Source organism: Dermacentor variabilis, chromosome 6, assembly GCF_050947875.1.
Source record: "Dermacentor variabilis isolate Ectoservices chromosome 6, ASM5094787v1, whole genome shotgun sequence".
Lineage (NCBI taxonomy): Eukaryota > Metazoa > Arthropoda > Arachnida > Ixodida > Ixodidae > Dermacentor > Dermacentor variabilis.
Window position 1 is genome coordinate 175106853 of NC_134573.1, and position 21434 is coordinate 175128286.

The 21434-nt window shown below is 46.8% G+C and overlaps 2 protein-coding genes across 3 annotated transcripts in view; both read left to right on the plus strand.

The window, feature by feature from the left end:
* LOC142586371 (uncharacterized) overlaps positions 1-3830 on the plus strand; it is a 10762-nt gene extending 6932 nt beyond the window's left edge. The window contains exons 6-8 of the mRNA XM_075697621.1: positions 140-295; positions 2346-2579; positions 3820-3830. Of these exons, the coding sequence (XP_075553736.1) occupies positions 140-295; positions 2346-2579; positions 3820-3830 (401 nt within the window). The remainder of the gene's footprint in view (positions 1-139; positions 296-2345; positions 2580-3819) is intronic.
* LOC142585835 (uncharacterized) overlaps positions 3823-21434 on the plus strand; it is an 89953-nt gene continuing 72341 nt past the window's right edge. The window contains exons 1-10 of one of the 2 annotated variants that reach the window (XM_075696866.1): positions 3823-3932; positions 4787-4901; positions 7224-7376; positions 8253-8375; positions 9391-9517; positions 11166-11189; positions 11715-11789; positions 16321-16455; positions 17688-17884; positions 20785-20897. In XM_075696866.1, the coding sequence (XP_075552981.1) occupies positions 3844-3932; positions 4787-4901; positions 7224-7376; positions 8253-8375; positions 9391-9517; positions 11166-11189; positions 11715-11789; positions 16321-16455; positions 17688-17884; positions 20785-20897 (1151 nt within the window). In that variant the 5' untranslated portion in view covers positions 3823-3843. The remainder of the gene's footprint in view (positions 3933-4786; positions 4902-7223; positions 7377-8252; positions 8376-9390; positions 9518-11165; positions 11190-11714; positions 11790-16320; positions 16456-17687; positions 17885-20784; positions 20898-21434) is intronic. The other variant, XM_075696867.1, reaches the window with a different exon arrangement.

Genomic DNA, 21434 nt, shown 5'->3' on the forward strand with positions numbered 1-21434 from the left:
ACTACAATTCGTTAGATATTTCTAACGACTGATGTGTATACGTCTCCTGCTTGTGCAGCATTGCTGCCTGCAGTATTGTGTAAATAACGCACTCAATGTACGCATGAGTGCACCAGCGAGTGCGACTGCGCGTGCGCAGAAACTCCCGGCCGAGGCGTTGCTGCCGGCCCGCTGTTCTGCGTCGTGTCCAACAGTGCCACGCACGCGGCCCAGTTCCCACGTGACGTGTGCACGCATCTCATTTACTCGGACGTCCACTACCTGGTCGATGAGGGAAAGTTCGTGCCCGTCAACGGTGAGTGCGGCCTTTCTTTCACGCAAAAAAACGAAGTGCTTTGAACGTTTAATTTTGGCCAAAGGTAGACAGGCTGACTCATGCGTCACAGAAGTAATCAGTATAGGTTTTTTACAGGGGGCCCGACTCCCTGCATCCGAAAGTTCAGTAGTTAGAAAAGTACTACTACAGTTGGCACCGAAGAGGTAACGCAGTTGTGGAAGCACGACATGACATGTGGAAGCGCCCGAGGCGTAAATATTTCATTGATACCTTCATTGATACTTGTCAGTATAGCGCTTTCTCCCTTTGCTCCCTCCATTTTTTCATTTTATCCTCTGTTTGTCTGAAAGAGCAAGATTTAGATATCTAAGAAAATTCATCCTTTTCCAAGATGTATCTGCATATTCAGAGCACTGAAACAGCTGCAGGAGCCCCACAGGGTGGCTCACAGAAACGGCGATAATGCGAGAAACCCAAAAAGACATAGCCAAACAAAAGCTATTTGAAAGAAAAGACTGGTACCTACCAAGATGACAATTATATTCATATCGGTTAGCGTCTGTCTTGTTTTTCTTTAGATTCTTCCCAACCAAACGAGATTTCGTTGCTCGACTTCAAAAAAAATCTGGGTGCGCTTCTAACGCGGGAAAATCAGTCTGTTACCTATTATGTTGGAATACCCCCCACTTGCCTTTTAATGCGTACGGATTCCTTGGCGAGTACCCCGGCAATTTTGTTGCAAGATCGTGTCCATAACGTGAAAAGCGTGTCACCTTACTCATAGAGATACGTAGGGCTCCATGGCAAATACATGGGGAATCCTATAGCAGGGGTGGGCTAACTTGAAATTTAGGGGGGAGCCAACTTGAATTTTGTGGATGGTAAAACTTAAGTTTGGGGGTATACTTACGCATACCTAAACAACTCCAGTGGAGTTTCCGCCTAATTTGTTTTTATTTCCTTTATCGGCGGATGTCATCAGTCGAATCATTCGTAAAGTTTACTGGAGAAGTGGACGAGAAATCTTTCACGGACCCCTCATCAGGCCTCATTGCAAATTTTGGTTATACACTGGAAGTCCTAAACGGGATTTCTTTACCGAAACAATTTTACGTACCGGCTTATTATTGGAGGCGATAGAAAAAATTGAATTCCCTGTTACCATACCGCCAGAGACGAGTGCGACTGCTAGCAGAGACATTCTCCTCTCCCTCCGCATTTAGTAGCGTCAAACGCATTTACCTTGCGTCCTCGTACGACTTTCCTTCCCGCCTTTCTCTCACACCAAAGACGGAGGACTGCGTAGGGTTCACGCGACGAGCCTCGCCTGATCTTTCTTTCTTTCTTTTTTTTTTTCATTGTTTGCTGCACGGCGAATTTCTGTTGTCAGCGTTGCACGTTCCGCGTTGGACCATTTACCGAAATAACGTATCTTGCTGAGTGACGTTCCCGAGACCGCGCTTTACTTCATGGCGTTTGTACGTGTTACCTTGACTCCTTGGCTGGGAGCACCGAGTCCTCGAGAGGGAGGACGCGCGTCCTTCGGTTTGAAATTCCAGCCGTCTTTAGGGCGACATGCAACTCTTTGATACTTTGCAGACATGATAGTCAGCGCGTGTAGTACGCGTGAGGCTTCTCCGTTTAAAATGGGCAAACCTGAAGAGGGGCCCTTTAAACTGCTTCTTCACTGACTGGTGGAGGGTCCAGCGAATCACCACACGTCTGTTACAGTTGTGACGAAATATTTCTTCGATACTATAGCGTATCAATATTGGTTCACAAAACGGGTGCAGATTTTCTTTTTCTTTTTTTTTTCTTTTTTGATTCGCCCTTATACGAAGGCCAAATTAGCCAGGTACTAAAAATATTGGCAGTCTTTCTGACAGTACGTACCTAGCGTTTTATGCCCACATGAAGGTGGCGTGAAAGCGCAAAAGAAATAGACTTGTCGGGCTTGTAATACATGGAGCCTGTCGCTTGCCCATTCCGTCAGTGACTGAAACTAAATCATCCTTTAGCGTGAACGACACTTGGTGCACGACGATCGTCACTATAACGCCTCCTGCAGACCAGACGTTCTCGGCGCTGTTGCTGCTGACGAGCACCACACCGCAGCTAAAGATCTTGGTCAGCGTCGGGGGCCCCACCCTTGACGATATGGAGCGCTCGCCACCGCTCCTCACTCGCTTCGCCAGAAACGCCGCGGGCTGGCTGACGTCTCGCAGCATGGCAGGCCTGGCATTCATCGAGTACGCAGCCTCGACGACCCGCATCACGGAGTACGCCGCTCCTCTGCAGGCACGTATGACTTTTTTGGTGGGGTTCCCTTAGATGTGCCGTTTGGTGGCGGTGTTGGCGGTGCGGCTTTCTTAATGGTTGAACAATGCTGAAACACAGCGCGCAGCTCGTCTTCCAACCCACATTCGCACATGTGACTCCATGCTCTCCTCGAAACCAGAAGGTATCGATAGACTAGCCTACATAAACCGATGGCACGGCTACTACTGGTCCTCGCAAATACTTTTACAACCTGTAACCTGGCACTTTTTCTTCTTTTATTTTCTGCTTGAATCTTACGCCTACACAAAACTGAGAGGCGTCAGGATGATGCGCCAATTCGTCTGCCAGGACAAAGGCTCGACAAGGGTGCAGCAAACTTGTGGTCGTAAAATGTCACCTCTTTAACAACCGTCGTTAAGGGCGAACATGAAAATTGCCACAGATTCACATCCTCTTTAGATTAAGCTAGATTAAGCTGTTGAAGAGGTGACATACAGGTCTTAATTATAATAGCAAAATAAAACGAAATACACGACTGATCACATTCGACCTGTTTTCTGTTGTTGTTTTTTCCCCGCCTCTGGGCAAGTGCTAAACCCCTGCACCGGAAAGCTACGCTGATTCGATAAGATTCCCAACGCCCATGCCAGCAGCGTAAAGGCACACTCGCCTGGCTGCACCCCCGAGCCGATTGGGCGGAGAGCTGACGGTGCGTTCACTTTGCGCTGCCGTTTTAGCAGCCAAACGCACTCCGCGTCTTTCAAGACCCGCAAACTATGTGTGAAACTCTATGCCTCAGACTCTCCGCGCACGAGCGGCGCATGCGCCGTTAACGGCCGTACAGCACGGTCACGCGATGGCGCGAACGCGCCTCGAACCACCGCGTAATTGATGCTGCACTATAATTGCGTCTTTCGTAGCTGTAAGTAAATCAGTCAATCACTAAATAAATCTGTCGTCGAGGTATGGTGCGCAAGTGTTAATGTATGTCGCTAGGGTTTTTCGTTCACCACGAAACTGTGGCACAAAGGAAGGAAGAAAGGTTGGAGAGGTTATGCATTGTTCGAAAGCGACACCTCAGCACTTTTTCCAGTTCCCCGTTACATCTCTGATACGTATATTCGTGCCAGAGCCGATGTAAGCTGCCTCTTAACATTGAGTCATATGAGGCTGTGTGTGACCTGGATGAGACGTACCACCATTATAGGCGAGCATGAAGGCTTAATGAATTTATATTTTATTTCTGCTCTTCTGTTCAACAGTACCTGCATGAGAAGCTGTCTGAGATGGGCCAGAAGATTGTGTTTGGCGTTCTCATCGAGGACTGGAGCGCACCCCTACAAACAGTAGCCACCCATCTGACCAGCATTGCAGAGTAAGAAAGCAAAGGGACACTTTCGCGCATATCGCAGCGTCACGGTAGGAATGACACCAGGAAAGACCACAGGAACGAAACTGGAGCTAGTACGCCGTGTAAATAATCCCAGCAACAGCGGAGGCCAAAATCGAAGCCGCGACCTCGAACTTGGCAGTGCAACGCCCCTGGGCTACTGCGGCGGATTAAAGGGAAAAATAAATTGATCTGTATGAACACATTCCTCTTCCGCAATGCCACAAAAAATTCACACCACGTGGAAAGACTTCGTAAGCCAAAAAAAAAAAAAAGACGTAAGAACTAAAGACTGGTGGCGACGCCACCTTAATGTTCTCGCACCATCTCGCGTTGACGTAATAAATGTTGACGGTGTCTGCTCATGCCTAAATATATTTTCGTAGGTAAAGATGGACCGAACTGTATTGTAAAAGTACCATAGACTAAACTTAGCAAGTTTCGATAGCATTCACTGCACTCACAAAGGCCAAAATACGAAAAATACACTCAGATCCGTGGCGTCACGCTAACGCACTGGCTGTGGGGCTTTGGCTCGAACTTTCAAAAAGTGAGACTTTGACCTTCATTATCTCTTCTAAAAATCAAACTCTTGCCGTGAAATTAACGGCAGTAGAGTTTCTAAGGAATGCTTTAACGGTGTAAGCTGATTTGGCGTTTCTTTTGAGTGCCTCTTTAAGTTAAGAATAGAATGAGAACAAAAGTGAGTTTTCATGTTATTGTAGAGAAGTGAATAGACATTTCGGAGAATCTGGTAGCAAATCGTGCCTCACTGCGTTGGCAGTCCTTAGCAAGATCTCTCTGCTTCGTCTAGTAATCATGCTCTGCCTGCTCGACAGGCATGTGGACTACATGTTCCTGCAGACGCACTACGAGAAGGAGGGCGAGAGGTGCCGCGTGGCCTTGCCTTCTGTGTACGCCGCAACCAACAACAGGACGGGCACTGTTCCCATCGTGAGTGACGCAGTAGTCAGCCTGTATTCGTAGGTCAGCGTGCTCGCTCACGAGTAGACTGACTAGTACTATCTCCGCAATTATCTCCTAATCGCGTGAGACAGAGCGCTAGTGAGTGACTATGGGTTAGAGTAGAGAAGAGTACGCACAGCAGTGTCGGGGAGTTTGAGTGAAGGTAAGTATGAACAAGGTATGGGGGCCGGTTAACGTAACTACGCACTGTGATGTTGGCAGGACGTGAGTACGAACTCGAGTGACTGTCGGCGAGCGTAAGTGGACGCGTATGTGAGTGAATGCCGGTGAATGGGAGTGGACACGAGTACGGGCTTGAGTGGATGCTAGTAAGTGTAAACACAGGTGACCATGAGGGCGAGTGGTAGGCATGAGGCTACGAGATCGTGCTGTCCCTTGAGTGGGCTTAAATAGGAACGTGATACGTGAGTGTACATGAATGTCAGTCAGTACGCAGCCTGCGAAAACATTGGTAAGTGGGTATGAGCGAGCATCCGCGTATTCTGCAGACCTATGCGTGTTTCTCGTATAAAGCTTGTGTAACTTCGTGGCCACCACGTTGCACTCTTATCTGTCATGCCAGAGTTAAAAAGGTAGAGAAATGTGAAGGAAAGAGCGCGACCAAAATAATGCACAAAGCGTAGAAGGAAGCGCTGAATCTAAGAGAGGGACCACAGCTATAAATAAACTGGATTCATTTTTTTTTTCGTTATCTATAGTTTATCACTCTTCATCAGTTCATTATGAGTGTCTAACAGTAAGCGAACATTAGCATTGTAAAGCAATACGTGGCTGTACGAAGTTGCAGCTTTTCTTCAAATCCGCCTTGCTTATCTGGAAATCGTTTATTCTCTTGTGATTCCTATTTATAATTCTTTGATGAAAAGCATTTCGCCTCATAATACACGCAAGCGCGCTGCGTTCAGTGTAAATTGTACATTTTTATTTTATTCGCTACCTCTTAAAGAGCTCGCACAGAGCGTTAATTTATGTCATATTACTATCGCTAGGTTATGCATAACCTCAAAAAATATGAATACGGTTTCGTTAAAGGTTGTAGCTTGTCCCTTGACATTTCAGATTGTGTTGCCTTGTGTGTCGTCTTTTGTGCGGTCTTTTCTTCAATGTCCAAGTAAACCAACCCGCTACGCTTTCTTCTGCAGAAAAAGTAAGAGTCCTTAATCTGAGCGACATTGACTCACAAGAAGACGGATCCCCTCCCTTCTAACATCTGTATCAATTACAGTAGTGTATGTTACTTGGTCCTAATGCTAATAACTGCGGCAGCTGTCGCTCAGTACTTGACAATTTTCACGAGTCTGTGGAACTCATCTCACTGCCCCGATGTAAGCGAGGCACGCTACTCACCTTGGAGACGCGCACTTCCGTCCATAGCAGCGATTGCTTTTCAAGAGAATCGACAAATGTGCGTTATCAAGACAGCACCGGATGGACAGTTGTGGTGGGGTCAGAGTGGTGTATACAAAATTCAGTGGCGATTTAGCGATAGATGCGAGTGAAATGCGAGCAGAAACCAGCGCCAAACGACAGGACGAAGAGAAGGACACAGACCACAGCGCTGTGACCTGTGTCCTTCTCCTCGTCTAGCCGTTTTGCGTTGTTTTGTGCTCGTAATCACGAACCAAACAGCCCAAATGCGTACCCTTCAGGAGTGAAGTGCGTTAACATTACGTCGCACCTCTTTGAGGTCCCTGATCCATGGTCCAAACCACGTTCACCACATTGTAACGTTCCTTTGAATTTTGTGCACGTCCTTCTAAACTCTCCCATCCCTTCTTTACCTCTACCACGTAACCGGCTTCTCACACTTTCACACAGATCTTTTTCAACTTTGACATTCTAACGTATTAAAACATTCCAAGCCCATGTCATCATTGCATACAACGTGCAGAGCAAATGTACGAAGTGTGTGAGTAGCAGAGAGTAAATATGTGATAAGAGGGGACGACTAGATGCCAGGAGGAGAAAACGAAAGTGAAAATATAAAGATATGGGGAATACAAAGATACTTCTCATCAGCTACGCCTCCACGTTAAAGAAATGCACCGGTTTGTATTCACGAAAGTGATCTTTCTTCTTGTATTACATCTCTCTCTCTCTCTCTCTCTATTTCTCTCTCTCTTTCATTGTAACCTTGCGTTCACTCATTATGTGGTTATTGTTTCCCTAAAGAGTTTTCGTTGCCTATAATTCCTTCTTTGTATGCAGGAAGGAAAGCTTCTTCGCTTGCTCTGTTACTGTTGACAGTGTCCTTGCGGTTTATCGCGGTGTTGCTTCTTGTCTTCGCAGTCTCTCGTCATGAACTGGATAGATGCCATGCAAGCAAATAGGAGTAAGCAGGCTACCATGTGCTTCTCCATCAGCATGGCGGCCTTGCTCTACCGCTCGCACAAGGACTACAGCGCTCCATGCGATGACGTCAGTGCCGTCAACTACATGCAGGTAAATGACCGCATGTCGTGACCATCTTAATGAACAACGCCCTACTGAACACGCTGGGCTTTTGGTCGATAATCAAAGTAGGCGAAGAGCACTCTGACCTCACTATAACATTACTGTACGAGGTTGGCGCCTGGACATCGGTTTAGCTGTGTTGACGATGGAAGAGCAGCGGAGAAAGGATGGATGAGAGGAAACAAATGATGATTGAATGCGACGTCAACATCGTAACTCAAGGTTCGCTGTTAGGAACCCAGCTACGGCTCGTGCCTTCTTGTTTTTTTCTTCCTTTTTTCTTTAGCGTCGCCCAGCAGCTTGGCTATGCGCGTACGCGCTCAAGAGTTTCACTTAGGCCAAGCGCACGACGCATTCATGCTAAATAGAGGAAGGGAGGTTCTATGATTCCGCAGCTACCATTACAGCAAGAGAAGCGCCGCGAGCAAGAATAGTCAGTTTAAAATGGTGCGCAGGTACTTCCGTTGCTTGGGGTGTATTTTTTTCTTCTTTTTCATTTCTTTTACGCCGCACAAGTGCTGACTTTCGACAGCTCTCTTGACAGTGTACGTGCTTCGCAATGGAACGTTGTGGAAGAGGCTGCGGAGAAATGGGTTTTGATGAAGAGAAGAGCAGAGCCGACAGCGCTTGTTCTCATCGCAATTAGACACCTCCTTCACGAACACGAGGTGTTGAGAGCGTTCCCTGACATCACACATCTAAGCAGAAAAATACCTTCGAGGCAACAATGACACCAGCACTTAGAAGTCCGGTATTGGGTATTATTAAACGTATTCGGCTTCAGCACCTGTATTTGTTTACATTATCCCCAAGCTCTGCTCTCTGGATCATACTTTATTCCAAAAACCGACGGCGGCGTTGCAGATCTGCGAGCAGCCGCCGTGGCCTGCTGTAGTTGGCAGCACGGGCCAGGCTTCGTTGGCGTACATGGGGTCACAGGGCGAGCAGATTGAGAGTCACGAGACGGCTGACCTGCTCGCCGTCAAGGTGAGCACACTACACCGTGAACCTGCGAACATTTTGCTTGCACGAATACTAATGTACATATACGCGTTGACTACATGCATCGCATCAATCATGTCTATATATACTGCCGGCACAAAGTTCAAACACATCAGTAGAGCGCATATACTCGTACGGTTAGCCGGACCCAATCCTCTACGAACGTACCAATGTTATGATGCACGCAGTGCTTCACCAAATACCTCCTCGTCCTGTTTTCGTTTTCTATCAAAGAGATGCATGTACCAATACTCCAGCGTTCCAGGTTAACGCTACTGTATATGCTAACCCAAAGGGAGCATGTACAGTAACTCTATTCCAGGTTGGCGGTAAGCGGCTGTAACACTAATTCGTCAATAACCCCGATCGAGAAACGTTGTTTCCAAATGCAGTTATCTGTCAGCCATTTGTTAAAAGCTTACGTGCCCCCATATTCATCAAACGCGCATTGGTTTGAAGCTGTCCAACTCCACCGAATGAAGCAAATAGATGTTCCCCAGTATAGAAGGAAATATTGCGCTCAAATAATGCTCCACAATGGATCCTGGAGCTCCCAAAACAGACTGCTGGCACAAGTTATCAGGGGTGTTATGATAAAGCTCGTGTGACGAAGTAGCGCTTTACAACGCTTAACCTCCGCTGCCCTTCGCAACTCGACTCTCACCTCCCGTAACTATGCGTACAACACTGTTCCATTTACCTCACTCAGTCTCTCCGGCATGCCCACTGCTTCTGAGAATTAGTTTTCCCTGTCGGTTCCTATAAGTAAAGTGGGTCTTATAGCTTAGCGTGGACAGCTGGGCTATTTGGTTGTGAGTAGCCTTATGAAACATCTTTCCAGCGCACTAATAAGCACGGATGAGCAGAGAGGGACAATTAAGAGGAACGCCGGTCTTATAGCTTGCCCCGTACTTCACGGTCTAGCCCGACAGCGTGGTCTGCCGAACACTTGGCCGTCTGCTACCATCCACTATGCCTTTCCTCGACCCACGTCACGCAGGTTTCCCGCGCCGTGTCGCATCTACCCGGCGCGTGTGTGGCCGCGTTCGACGTGGACCGTGACGACTACGAGGGAGTGTGCGGCGAGCCGTTTGCACGCCTGCGCGCCGTCCGCCAGGCACAACAGGGTACGTCATTGTCTCCCGCCGCTGTCGGTCTGCTGGATCTCCACTGTGCGCTTAACAAAGGAGTGTAATATAAATTATATTGCTATATTAGGCTTACTTAATTGTAGGTAGGCAAATATGTTTATGATTGTCGCCTTGGCATGTCATAAAAGGCGTAAGGCAAAATGTGTGGCAATGCCGCCTTGAAGTGCTAGCTTCCCCTGGCGTCGCAGATTTGGCACATTAGGATAGTTAGCTATTTTTCACAATCATACGAAATGACGAAAAATTGAAGCCAGAGAAAGCGTAGGAGAAGTTAATCGTTATGTTTAATTGAAATGTAGAGGTATTATGAGGCAAAGGAAAATGAAAGCGGATAAGAAAGATGACTTGCCGCTGGTTGGGACCGAACCCACATCACATTACGCATGCGGTACTCAAGTCTACAGCGCGGTGCTCTACCACGGCGCCATACCTCCGACGAGCACGCGTAACGCAAAGTTGTGGGTTCGGTGACGAAGAAAGCAAGATACGACAGAAACCATCGTCGATGGTTAAGTCAATGCGAAGCATTTTTTCCTTGCACGTGGCACAAAGCCCGAACGAACGAACTTCCTCCCGGCGAAACGCCCGCTCGCAAGGGCCCCCACATGCGCGGTCCGTGACAGCGATTGGAACTAGAGGTGGTCGCAGACGCTACATGCCGCACCAATTTCGTCTTTGACAAGTCGCTTTTGAAAGTACGCGTCTGTGTCCCGCAAGTGGCAGTTCCCCAATCGGCGCCACTTGGTCCGGCGAACGACTAAATCTGACAAACAGCGTCACCCGCCCGCTAAACTTTGGTCTAATAGTCGCGAAATGATAGCACAGTTTTACTCTAAGAAAAGGGAGTTCCTCATATCCGTTTAACGGCAGTATTTGCTTTGTTAAAGTGCCTAATGTGTGAGGTCACGTGACCGAGTCCGCACTGACTCATGGCCGGGCTAGAGAAATAGAGCGCGCGTCTGCTCCTACAGCCCGGTCGTGGCTGCCTGCGCGGCCGAGCGCACATAAGGCCCGCGCGCCTCTGTTGGAGGCCATCTGCTGCGGGTGCCTCGAAGGGCGAGCGTGCAAGGGATAGGGCGATCCGAGACGTCTGGTGCGCTTCATGCCCTCCTAGTTGCCTCGTGTTGGAGGTCGTGTAATCTTAGTTTTGGAGAAGCGGCAAAGTTAAGATGGTGAAGCGAACGGCGGCACGAAATTTACGCTTTGTAACAAGCACGCGCGCTGCTCGCTGCCAGCGCGTCTCATCACACCGGCGTTATGAAAGCTAAGGAGCATTAGCGATCATCCAGTGAAATCTATTCATGTTTTCCTTTGCGCGCGTTGCAGGATGCCTGTTTATTTAGTAAGCGAATGTTCACTGCACTTTATACAGTCTCAAAGCTATGAACCTTATACTTCATGTAACAATAGTTGTTAGCGCCTTTGACCACTGTCTCCTTTGTGATTGTGCCTTCGCGCTACAATATGTCGTTAAGTAAGCACCAATTAGCTCAACAACATGTCATCATCCAGATTCGTACAATTTCCTAATAATTTGCTATCGCTATCAATGCTTCGCCTTTCTGCCGAATCTGCGACTTCTTGCTGAAATTAAAAAAAAAATTCCCCTTTGTTTTTCTTCCAGCTGATAAATCTAGAGCTGGCCAAGGTAAGAGGGCTTTTGCATGTGCTCCATAGTGTAGCAGGTCCATGAATGCGTTCAGAATCCTCTGCGAACTTTTTCTTTCTCTCCCTTTTTTTCTTTTCTTTTTTCTTCGCTTCCATCTGATAAAAAGCGGTTGTCGATAAAACAGTGACGTTGACCAAGTAGATGACTGCAGTCCACGAAACAATTTTGGCGTCACGCGAAGTTTACTTTGCCCACGTGGCATCAAAGTCCTGGTGAACGAGTCGCACCTGTGGTCCCACTTGGCACGGCGTGAAAAAAGCCTGAAAAAAAAAACAAATAGAAGCTACAACGGCACCTACAGACACGCTTGCCGTAATAAAAAAAAAAAAAAAATGCAACTGAGTTACACACCCTGCATTAAATAGAAGAAGATGTAACTAGCATTATGAAAAAATTAGTTAAGGTTACCGCGGTGAATGGTCACCATAACTTCTGGGCAGTGAGGCGCCCAGAGACCGAACGCATACTTAACCGCTATAAGATATGAGGACCCTTTATTTGCAGGGCGTTCTTTGTCCGAAGAGAAGGAGAGGGACGAAGAAGCCGAACCCGCCAAGCGATGCATGCCACGTGGAAAAGGTACGCACCCTCATGGCGCACGGCACAAGATGCGATTACGGCTTTCACCCTATGTATGCAAGAATTGCCCAGTAATGGTAATCTTCGCCGTAACATTTCGGCTTGCGAAACAGGCGCTACGCCGAAGCCCACAGGCAAGGCAACAGGCGGTGCTGCAAGTCCACGCGCATGCGCACTGACGCGTATTGTACAAAGCACCGCATTGGGATCATAAAGTACCGCACTGTTATTATACGATAACTCTGCCAGAATATGTTTGGTAACCTTTCCAGAATTAACGATATTTTGCAAACCTTGGCTTATCGTTGGCTTATCGTTGTCGTTAAAAGTTGGCTTATCGTGTCAGTAAACGCTTGATCCAACCACATGATTCGAAAAGACTTAATTATTTGCCGTCGAAAGCGGACAACGCCGACAATGCAAGGCGTTGTTGTTTGTTCGTTCATGTGTGCATCCTTTTAGCGGCAATCAGGTCCTTCAGCAACTACTAAAGATCAACAGTTATTTTTGAAGCGCAGTCTTCACCTGGCTGCAAATCAATCCGCGTGCATGGTAAAATAATAGTAATACTATTTCGCCTTCTGTGGAATCATCTCAGGGGCAATTTAAACACAATATTGCATTTCATAGCTTCACTTTTCTCACTTTGTCAATATTCATGGTGCTATAAGCATGCTGTATAACATAGTTGCGCTTCTTTCACTGGAAGCTTCATGCAGTGGCGTCTGTCCGAGGCCATGTATTCATACCGATCAAATCAGGAAGGCACCATGAGAACGCCCTCCCACCCCACCTAGACTACATACGATATGAACATCTCTGGCGCAGCCAAGCAACTGACGGGAAAGTGATTTCTCGCCCACCTTTTCGTACCCTCTTTCCCCAAAGCCCCTCCTTTCTGGCGTGTTCGATATATCGCGTGATACGGGAGGGCTTAGTTTGCAAAGCGCAAAAGGGATTGCGCTGCCCGCCTTTTAAGTGTGACCAAGAGCCTTCTGAGTACAGCCAAATGCCTGAATCGCCACAAATGGGGAATCGGCTTACGCTAACTCTATTCACTGTATGGGATATTGTATTGCGCACATAACCGCAGTGGTGGCATTGTGGCTTTGGAGTCGCAAGGCTAAGCCCGAGGTCGCGGGATCAAATCCCGCCTGCTGCGGCCGCATTTCGATGAGGCCGAAATGCGGCCGAAAATCAGTGCCTCGAATAAAAAAGAGTGAGAGTGAGAGCGATAAATAATTTGTTGTAGATGAATGAGTATTTCTACAGATTAGGCTGCTCTGCTTCTAGAAAAGATGTTTAGCTCCGATATTAATGCGATATGAACCAGTTACGAGCGTGAGTGAGCTAGGGACTCTTGGATGTGCTCTCGTACCCAGGCAGAGACGATGAGTCAGCACTCGTACGTACGCGTAACTACTGGACTGAGAGTGTAGTCACGATGATAAACCAAGAACGTTTTAATGACTGCTGTTTTTTTGAAGCTCAAAACATTTAACAGTACTTCGATCCTTTATTTATTTATGACGTAGTAGTTCTGCGGAAACCCGCAAGGTGGAGAGAAGTAATGAATAAAGGAAACGGGTGAATGTCTGATTTTCGCTTTATCCTTTATTTATTTTTTATGCGAATGGGGGGACTAACTTGGAGGCCGATAAGCTAATGTAAAAGATTATGCAGCTCCAACGCCTATCTTGGAATCTATGTGAGGGGACCCTTTCGTTCTTGTCGTTAGCTGCGCCTGCGGTGCAAAGAAAACTGATGCGCACGCATGTGCAACCGTGCTACGCAGTGGGACACTCGCGCCAATCATCTCAGAGAGATAGTTGGAACGGTGGAGGCGTATACGTACGGTTGCGCACGACCTAATGGTTAAATCATCGGGCTTGTGTGCTGGCGCACCGAAGTTCGATCCCACCGTCGGGCACGTAATTCATTTTTCTTCTTTTTTTTTCATTGTTAAGTGTGAGATACCCGGCAATACAGCAGTAGCTCCCAGCAGCCACGGTCAGGAAAGTCCGGCAGTGTTCGCAAAGAAAGCTTTGCATTAAAACTGCATGTAGCAAAGTGGGCAAACCTTCGTGTATATGTATAGCTCTGATAGCTCTCGCCTCTTACGCATCTCCAGGGGCTATCAGTCTCTTGCATATTCAGAAGAACCGATAGTTACGAGAGGCAGCGAAAACGACAGAGACAGATATTTAACGGCACTGAAAGCAATATTATCTACAGGCTGGTTGGCGTGATCGCACATAACCACCGTCACGGTCGATTTCACATTATTTACCCGCCGTGGTTGCTCAGTGGCTATGGTGTTGGGCTGCTGAGCACGAGGTCGCGGGATCGAATCCCGGCCACGGCGGCCGCATTTCGATGGGGGCGAAATGCGAAAACACCCGTGTGCTTAGATTTAGGTGCACGTTAAAGAAACCCAGATGGTCAAAATTTCCGGAGTCCTCCACTACGGCGTGCCTCATAATCAGAAAGTGGTTTTGGCACGTAAAACCCCAAATATTATTATTATTATTTCACATTACTTAGTCGGCAAGAGCTATTTGCTGTTGCGAGAAAATAGAAGCCGTGTATCGCTTCATCTGAGTATGCACACTCGACGACTTGTAGTATTCACTCATGCGCTGAGAGTAATAGATATCAGCCTAAGATATATATGACCATATGTAAATTATTACCAGCACTAACCTTCCATTTGCACTTTCCTCGAAAACGTTGCATTGCTGGCGAATAATAGTTCACCAAGAGACCGAAAAGAACGTTTTATTCATTAGAGAGTTTTAGGTTACGGGGCCGCAATGCTTGCGTCCCCTCAATTTACTCAGCGCGTCGTCCGCCATCGGGAAGGGGAATCCAGAAGGCGCTCAATGGTGACGTGACCACGTGTTTTAAAGGTGGCAGCGTCCACCCAGCAGGGCTGTAAACGGTCTATACTCGTTTCTTTCAAGTAGCGCGAAGCATATATTTGTCCCATTTACTGAGACAGCTCCCGCTTTGTGCTGATTCGAAAAACCGATCGTTTTTTTTTTTCTAGGATTAATATTTTTATGATATCCGAAATAGGATGTTACTTGTTTATGGCCTATTTCACCAATATACAGCAACTCGCGCGATAAAGTACAGCAAACAGAAACGATTCTGAACGTCCATAGCGCGTCGCAAGTTGTTGTTTTAGGTCATTTTGTAGCGAAGTTGGAGGTTGTCAAACTTAGTCACAAAAAGATGCCCCTTTCATACTAAAGAAAAGAATAATTTGAAAATTTATTCGAGAAAGTATTATAAAATTTACTTCCCGACACACCACATCATTTCATCTTTTTAGGGAAAAAATTAGAACGATAGCCCAAGTAGAACAATATATTACTCTTCCACACCACAAAGGGCACGAAAACTGTCTTGAGAAATCAAGGAAAAACATCCCATAGCTTCTTTATTGGGACAAAACTGATAAAATGTTATGAAAGTGAAGGGTCTTGGTATTTTGTAGAATGAATCTTAAGTAAATGAAAGGTCTTGGAAGGGCAAAAATGAGAAAAATGAAAATAAATTTTCGGGCCAATTTTCGGCCTTAAACCCTGAAACACTTTTTTGAACATAGTAAGAAAACGTTGCCGATCTGTTAACGAGGATGTGAGCAAAAGTTTTTTGCACTGCATGCAGCAGGGAAGTTACAGTCTTGTGTCAAAATCAGTGAAAAAGTCGCTTACTTTCACTTCCACATTGTCGTCAGGCAGTGTCATCGCAAGCAGGTGGACCCATTACAGCGATTTTCTAGCTGATTTTGTGATCGCGAGAACATTCTCAAAATCAATATAATCAAAATCAAAATCAATACCAAATCAATATCATCAAAATCAAAATCAATACCAAAATCAATATCAAAATTATTGTCCATTTGAGTTAAATGAATAAATGAATAAATAAATGTGTGTGTGTGTGTGTGTGTGTGTGTGTGTGTGTGTGTGTGTGTGTGTGTGTGTGTGTGTGTGTGTGTGTGTGTGTGTGCGTGTGCGTGTGTGTGTGTGTGTGTGTGTGTGTGTCGAAATCACGGAAACATCATTTTACATTTGCACCGCCAGTATGCACACACGACAGTTACGCGTTGCTGCGCCTCCTGCGCATGGCCTCCAAAATTAAAAGCGTAGCGTAGACACCGCGGCTGCCACGGGGTGCCACTACGAGCTCTCTCGCCGCCAGTACATTCAACCTTTGGGTACACAGTGTGCTATAGACTTTGGGCGGTGCCAGAAGCAGACGCCCCCTTGCGCCCCCTTGCCGTATCCCCTGCGTAGCTGTCAGCGCGCCTAGTTAGAAATGAAAGGAGAAAGAAAACCACTCATTAGTCCGATAACCCTATTTGTGCTTCAAGGATACGATTTCTTTTTCTTTTCTTTTTTCTTTGACGATTCTTGAGGCGACGTAATATTGTAGAGATGTTTTTCTATGATTAGTTTGAACAGTGTTTCAGAGTTTAATGGCGCATGCTTATGCAGAAATTGAATTGCTTTCTTTTCAGAGCACGAGCGCCCGCTGGTGTGCGTGCTGTCTGAACGGACGGAGAACGCGCGGACAGTCACGACCAGCTACTGCACACATGTGGTCTTCTCACTGCGGCAGTTTGGAAGCGCTGATCTTACTGTTCTTCCAAACGGTGAGCACCTCGAGGCGATCTCTTTCTTCAGTGAAGCCAGACACCTGTTGCAACGAAATCAATGCTAGACGGCTTACTCAGCTATTCACATGTTATTCAGCTACTGCAAAACACATTGCGCTCTAATGTGCGTCCCCTTCTATCTTCTAGTGCGGTTTGTGACAAATGTCCAGAGTGGTTTTTCCGAAAGCCATGATTTGGCCATCGTAACCGGTTAACTTAGATAAATTATTTGTTATAGGCATCCTTCTTGGCACAAAAGTAAAAAAAAAATGGATGCCAGAGTGTGCTCTCTGGTGTGTTGTTTTATCTATTTGTTGTTTGTGTGTTTGTGCTTTAGTCATAATGCAGTACCAACAAGCCCTATCGTGCAGTTTTGTGGTTATCTTGTATATAAAAGTTGATAACGCTTTAGGGGCTGATTGTTAAGCGACATGTTGTTACAGTGTATTTCACTTGTAATGAAAAAATAGAGCGAGAAACTGCACAGAAATATCCTATTGTGACTTTCATATACCAGGTGCTTTTTCTTTTAGCTGCAACCGTTATTTAAAAATTGCCTATGGCAGAAGCACAATTTTAGCCACTCAAATAAATTACTCGATGTGGCGGGCATTACTTCCGCGAGAAACCAAAATGGTCAAATGAATTATTAACATAATTACACCAAGTAACTTTTTAATTACTTTACAGCCCATCTTTTAATTTGCGAGTTGTAGTCTGTGAGTTAATTCTCAAGGCAGATCCGCTTGGAACGAATGCTCAAAACTTTTTTACACCTATTTATTTATTTATTTATTTATTTATTTAGTTATTTATTTATTTGCAGTACCTACAGCGCCCGTGTGTGGCATTGGTGTAGGGAATAATAACATTCAAATGCAAAGAAACACAGACACATAACAAAGCCCACATCGTTAACACGTCATTTGGAATTGTCTACAGAACAACTCTGAAATGTGGTTTAACACTAAGAAAAGGCAACAAAGGGTTTTTATAGATATTAATTTTCAAAAATACCGACGAAATGTATTGCCGTGCTTCAGTGCATAAAACAGCGCTTTCTTACAAAATTAGGCGGAACAACATTGCATTTTTTATCGCAAGTGTGACGGCGTATATCTCGAAACCGATGCAATCCTCAGAATTTGCACTACCGAGTCCAGCGACCATGGTGCGGGCACGAAGTCCAGAAATGTGGTTGCACAAAGTGTTGCTGCTTCGTGTCGCAGGTTACCTGGCCCAGCTACAGGAGAGCGGCGTTCGAGTACTGGTGGCGGTACATGAGCGACTGCTGCAACTTTCCTCGCTACGCGAAAGCGCCGAAGATACCGCGCGCCAGCTGCGAGAACGCAAACTGGACGGCCTGGCGCTACTCTACGTTAGTCGTTCCACTCGGCAGCTGCCTTCGCTGGAGCGAAAGATGAAGGTACGACGTCGTTGCCGCAAATATGATACAGCACGGATCAATTTAAGAGAAAAGTCAGTTGATGTACATGTAGTTGTGATTTGTCAGTTGTACACTGCGTGCCTTGCTTATATCAGCGATCCCTCTAATTACTACTACTACTACTACTACTACCACTACTACTACTACTACTACTACTACTACTACTACTACTACTACTACTACTACTACTACTACTACTACTATACAGCTGCTGCTAACGATTCCTCACCAAGATAGTGCGTGGTTAAGCAGTAGAAGCAAAAATAAATACCACGCCTATCAGGGAAGCCGGCGTAGCGCGTAGCAGCTATGGCGTTCAAATCGCGCGCACCTGAAATCGAAAGTGTGGATCAGGTGTTAATCCCATCCGCTTGGTGCGCTACGGTCGATTCGGCCGCTGTCTATGGGAGTGTCCCCTCTTGTTGAATGTCTTTCTCTATGGATGGTACGTGTCATCTGCCTGCGTGCCCAGTACTTCCAAGTCGGGAACGGCATGTGCTTCATAAACGTGACATTAGCGAGCGCAGAGTTTTCCTTTATAGACGAGCTGCGTACGTTTTTACAGCGAAGCTGTTTATGCGGACCCTGTGCCGTCGTTGTCGGACTTCGCTAAAAAGGGGCCGCGTGACCTAGCAGGAGAGGAATAGAAGAGCTCAACAGAGGGAAATGGGTCGGAGTGACCCCTTTTGCCTTTCCCCCTGTGAGAATGCTATCTTATACGCCAATCTTATACGGTTGTCACATGCTGCATTTTCGGCGATCGAGCCTGATCGGCATCGAATTTATCGACGATTGATTCCACGTCCTGTCGAGAAAGAAACAAATGCTTATGCTGGCGGCTTGCGGCCAACGAACAGACTTGCCCAGCGATTGAAACGCGTTACTAGGAGCGCGTGGCTGCCGGCATTTCTGCCAGCAAGTGCCGGCAGGCACGTCAATCGTCAAAGCGATTGCAGCGCTCACATCTCCAGTAGCGGCCGGGCTTCAACTGCGCCCAAGATACCATAGAGTTTCCTACAAAAAATTTTGTAGGAAACTCTATATATGGAGCTTTGGATTAGTGGTTCCGTACACTCCACACCAGCTACAACCATGGGAACACCACGAGCCTACCGCTAGTGTCAGCGAAAAAATAAAGTACGGCAAAACACGAACAGAAACCTCAAGCGCGCGCATAAAAAAAAGGCGCTCCTAAAGCATGCTCACCACGCGGAACACGTTAAAGCGAAAATGAGGTGAAGGAATGGGTGAAACAAAAGATTTATAATGCAGACTGCTTGCGAAGTTTGACTTGCATGGTGTAACACTCGGTGAAACTAATATTGGTGTCGCACGGCGCACTTCTGATCGCGATCAAGCTCGATCCGGATCGAATTTCTCGGTCGCGATTGGTTTCATTGCGCAAGCTGCGCGAGGGAGCCAATCGCGGTCGAGAATTTCGATCCGGATCTGCTTCGTCGCGATCGAAAGTGGCGGTGTGGCACCGGTATAACATAGCATGGCATAGCTTCGCTGACCGACCATCTTCACCATCTTCACGGACTGGAAGGAGCGGTGATTTTTTTGTACTGTTTTGCCCAATGCACTGACGTCGTCGCCATTGCCATCGTCATCTGTTCGCGCGCTTGCCAAGCTTTTCAACGTGTTAAAAGCGAAACCATGGCGAAACTATAAACAACTACATTGCAGCGCACTTGCGATTATTTGCTTAATGTAGCTACATGTTGCAGGTCGCTGAAACGGGAGCGACACAATAGCAGTAACTGGGCACTTCCCAAAGACAGGCCATTCACGCAAGTGTAGTGCGTGACACGGCTTTGTTGTCTGAAGTCACCGCGACTGCAGGTCAGGCGGCAGTAGTGCTATCGGGAAACCCGCTTCGACGAATGTACTACAAGTGCACGACCGTCTTGGGTGCATGCCTGCGATGGCTATGTTTTGTCGTGGCGCTGTCGTGTGCGCGGCAGTACAAAAGCGTTTGACAAGCTTTTCTACCGACAGCGAACCTTAGCGAAGTTTTCCTAGCTATACTTGAATGTGGCGCAAAATACATTTCGTAAAAAGGGACAGAAAAGAAGACAGTGAGGCGCCAATCACTAAATGTATTTCACGAAATCTATCCGCGTCACGTTCGAGGGCAATGTTCTGACTGGTGGTGTAGAAGTCGCGGGGCGCTGTTATCGTTGCTGGGTGTACGTCGGACACGCTTCCTAGCTCGCGCCTGCAGCGCTCGTGCTGAGTCAGTCATGCCTGGCTATACCGTTCTCGCGCCTTACGGTGCTCCACCTTCAAAATAACATCACTGATTTTCCCGTGGGAGGAGTAGGGGCCGTCGTGAAGTTCGGCTTGCTCTCCTGGAGTGGTGTGTTCGCTCGTACCAGGCTTTTCATATGTACACGCCCTTCGTGACTTTTCAATAGTATTTTTTAATGGTCCCCTTTGAGTTACATAAGCGCCCTTATGCAAAAACGTGCAAAAATTGGTAGGCGGGAGCCGCAGAGCTAGCAAAACGAAAGCAAAACAGGTACGACCGACCTTTAGACACAGAGTTATAACCTCAAGTACTCTCCTAAGGCCTGCCTACCTTCCCTCCTGGAGCATGTACTTGTAAAAATCCAATCTATCTACGCGATGCAAAAAGCACCCCGCAACTCCTACAACACCAGTCGAACCTTGCCCATTCAAGTATGCCTAGGAATCTTAAGCACCAACTTGCCCAAGAAGTTCTTTTGCAATATCTTAGCAAAGTGTTGCAGCTAGCTTCGTACTAGTACTATGGCAGGGAGGCAGCCTGCACCACTCAAATCGAGTTATTACCACTGTGCGCACATGTACTGCCTACCAAAACCTGCTTGGACATACAGCTTTATTCACTGCAGGAACTGCACGATGTGTACCAGAACAATGGCTTGTGTGTACTGCTCAGCCTTCAGGTTGTCGACTACGATAAGCCAACAGCTTATACAGGTGCCCTGCTGAACAGTCTGAACAAGTGAGTCTACTATGTGTAATGCTTTCGTGCTGCTTCTGTTGATGCTTTTACAGCTGAACCATGCACCGTGACAGTTAAACGCAATGAATGTTGGTCAATCGAGAGCACTCTCTCTCTCTCTCTCTCTCTCTCTCTCTCTCTCTCTGTCTGTCTGTCTGTGTGTGTGCGTGTGCGAACATAAAACCAGATGGACATGAAGGACAGCATGCCACTGCGTCCTTAGGTTCCCTGTACCCTCTGTGCTACCGCATTCCGAAACATAGTTCCCAAGAGACGGCAATATTGAAAGAGGTTTGCCTCCATGACGTCACAGTAATGAGCAAAATAGGCTGGCACATATATGAAAATTGTCCGAGTTGTATAGCACATCATTGTGACATCATGGAGGCAAACCTCTTTCAATATCGCCGTCTCTTGGGAACCATATTTTGAAACGCAGTAGCACAGAGGGAACAGGCACAGGCTGGCTCTGTGAGCGAATCTTGTATTGAATTCCTAGGTTGTCACCGGTCGAAAGGAACAGGTCGGTACCGTATA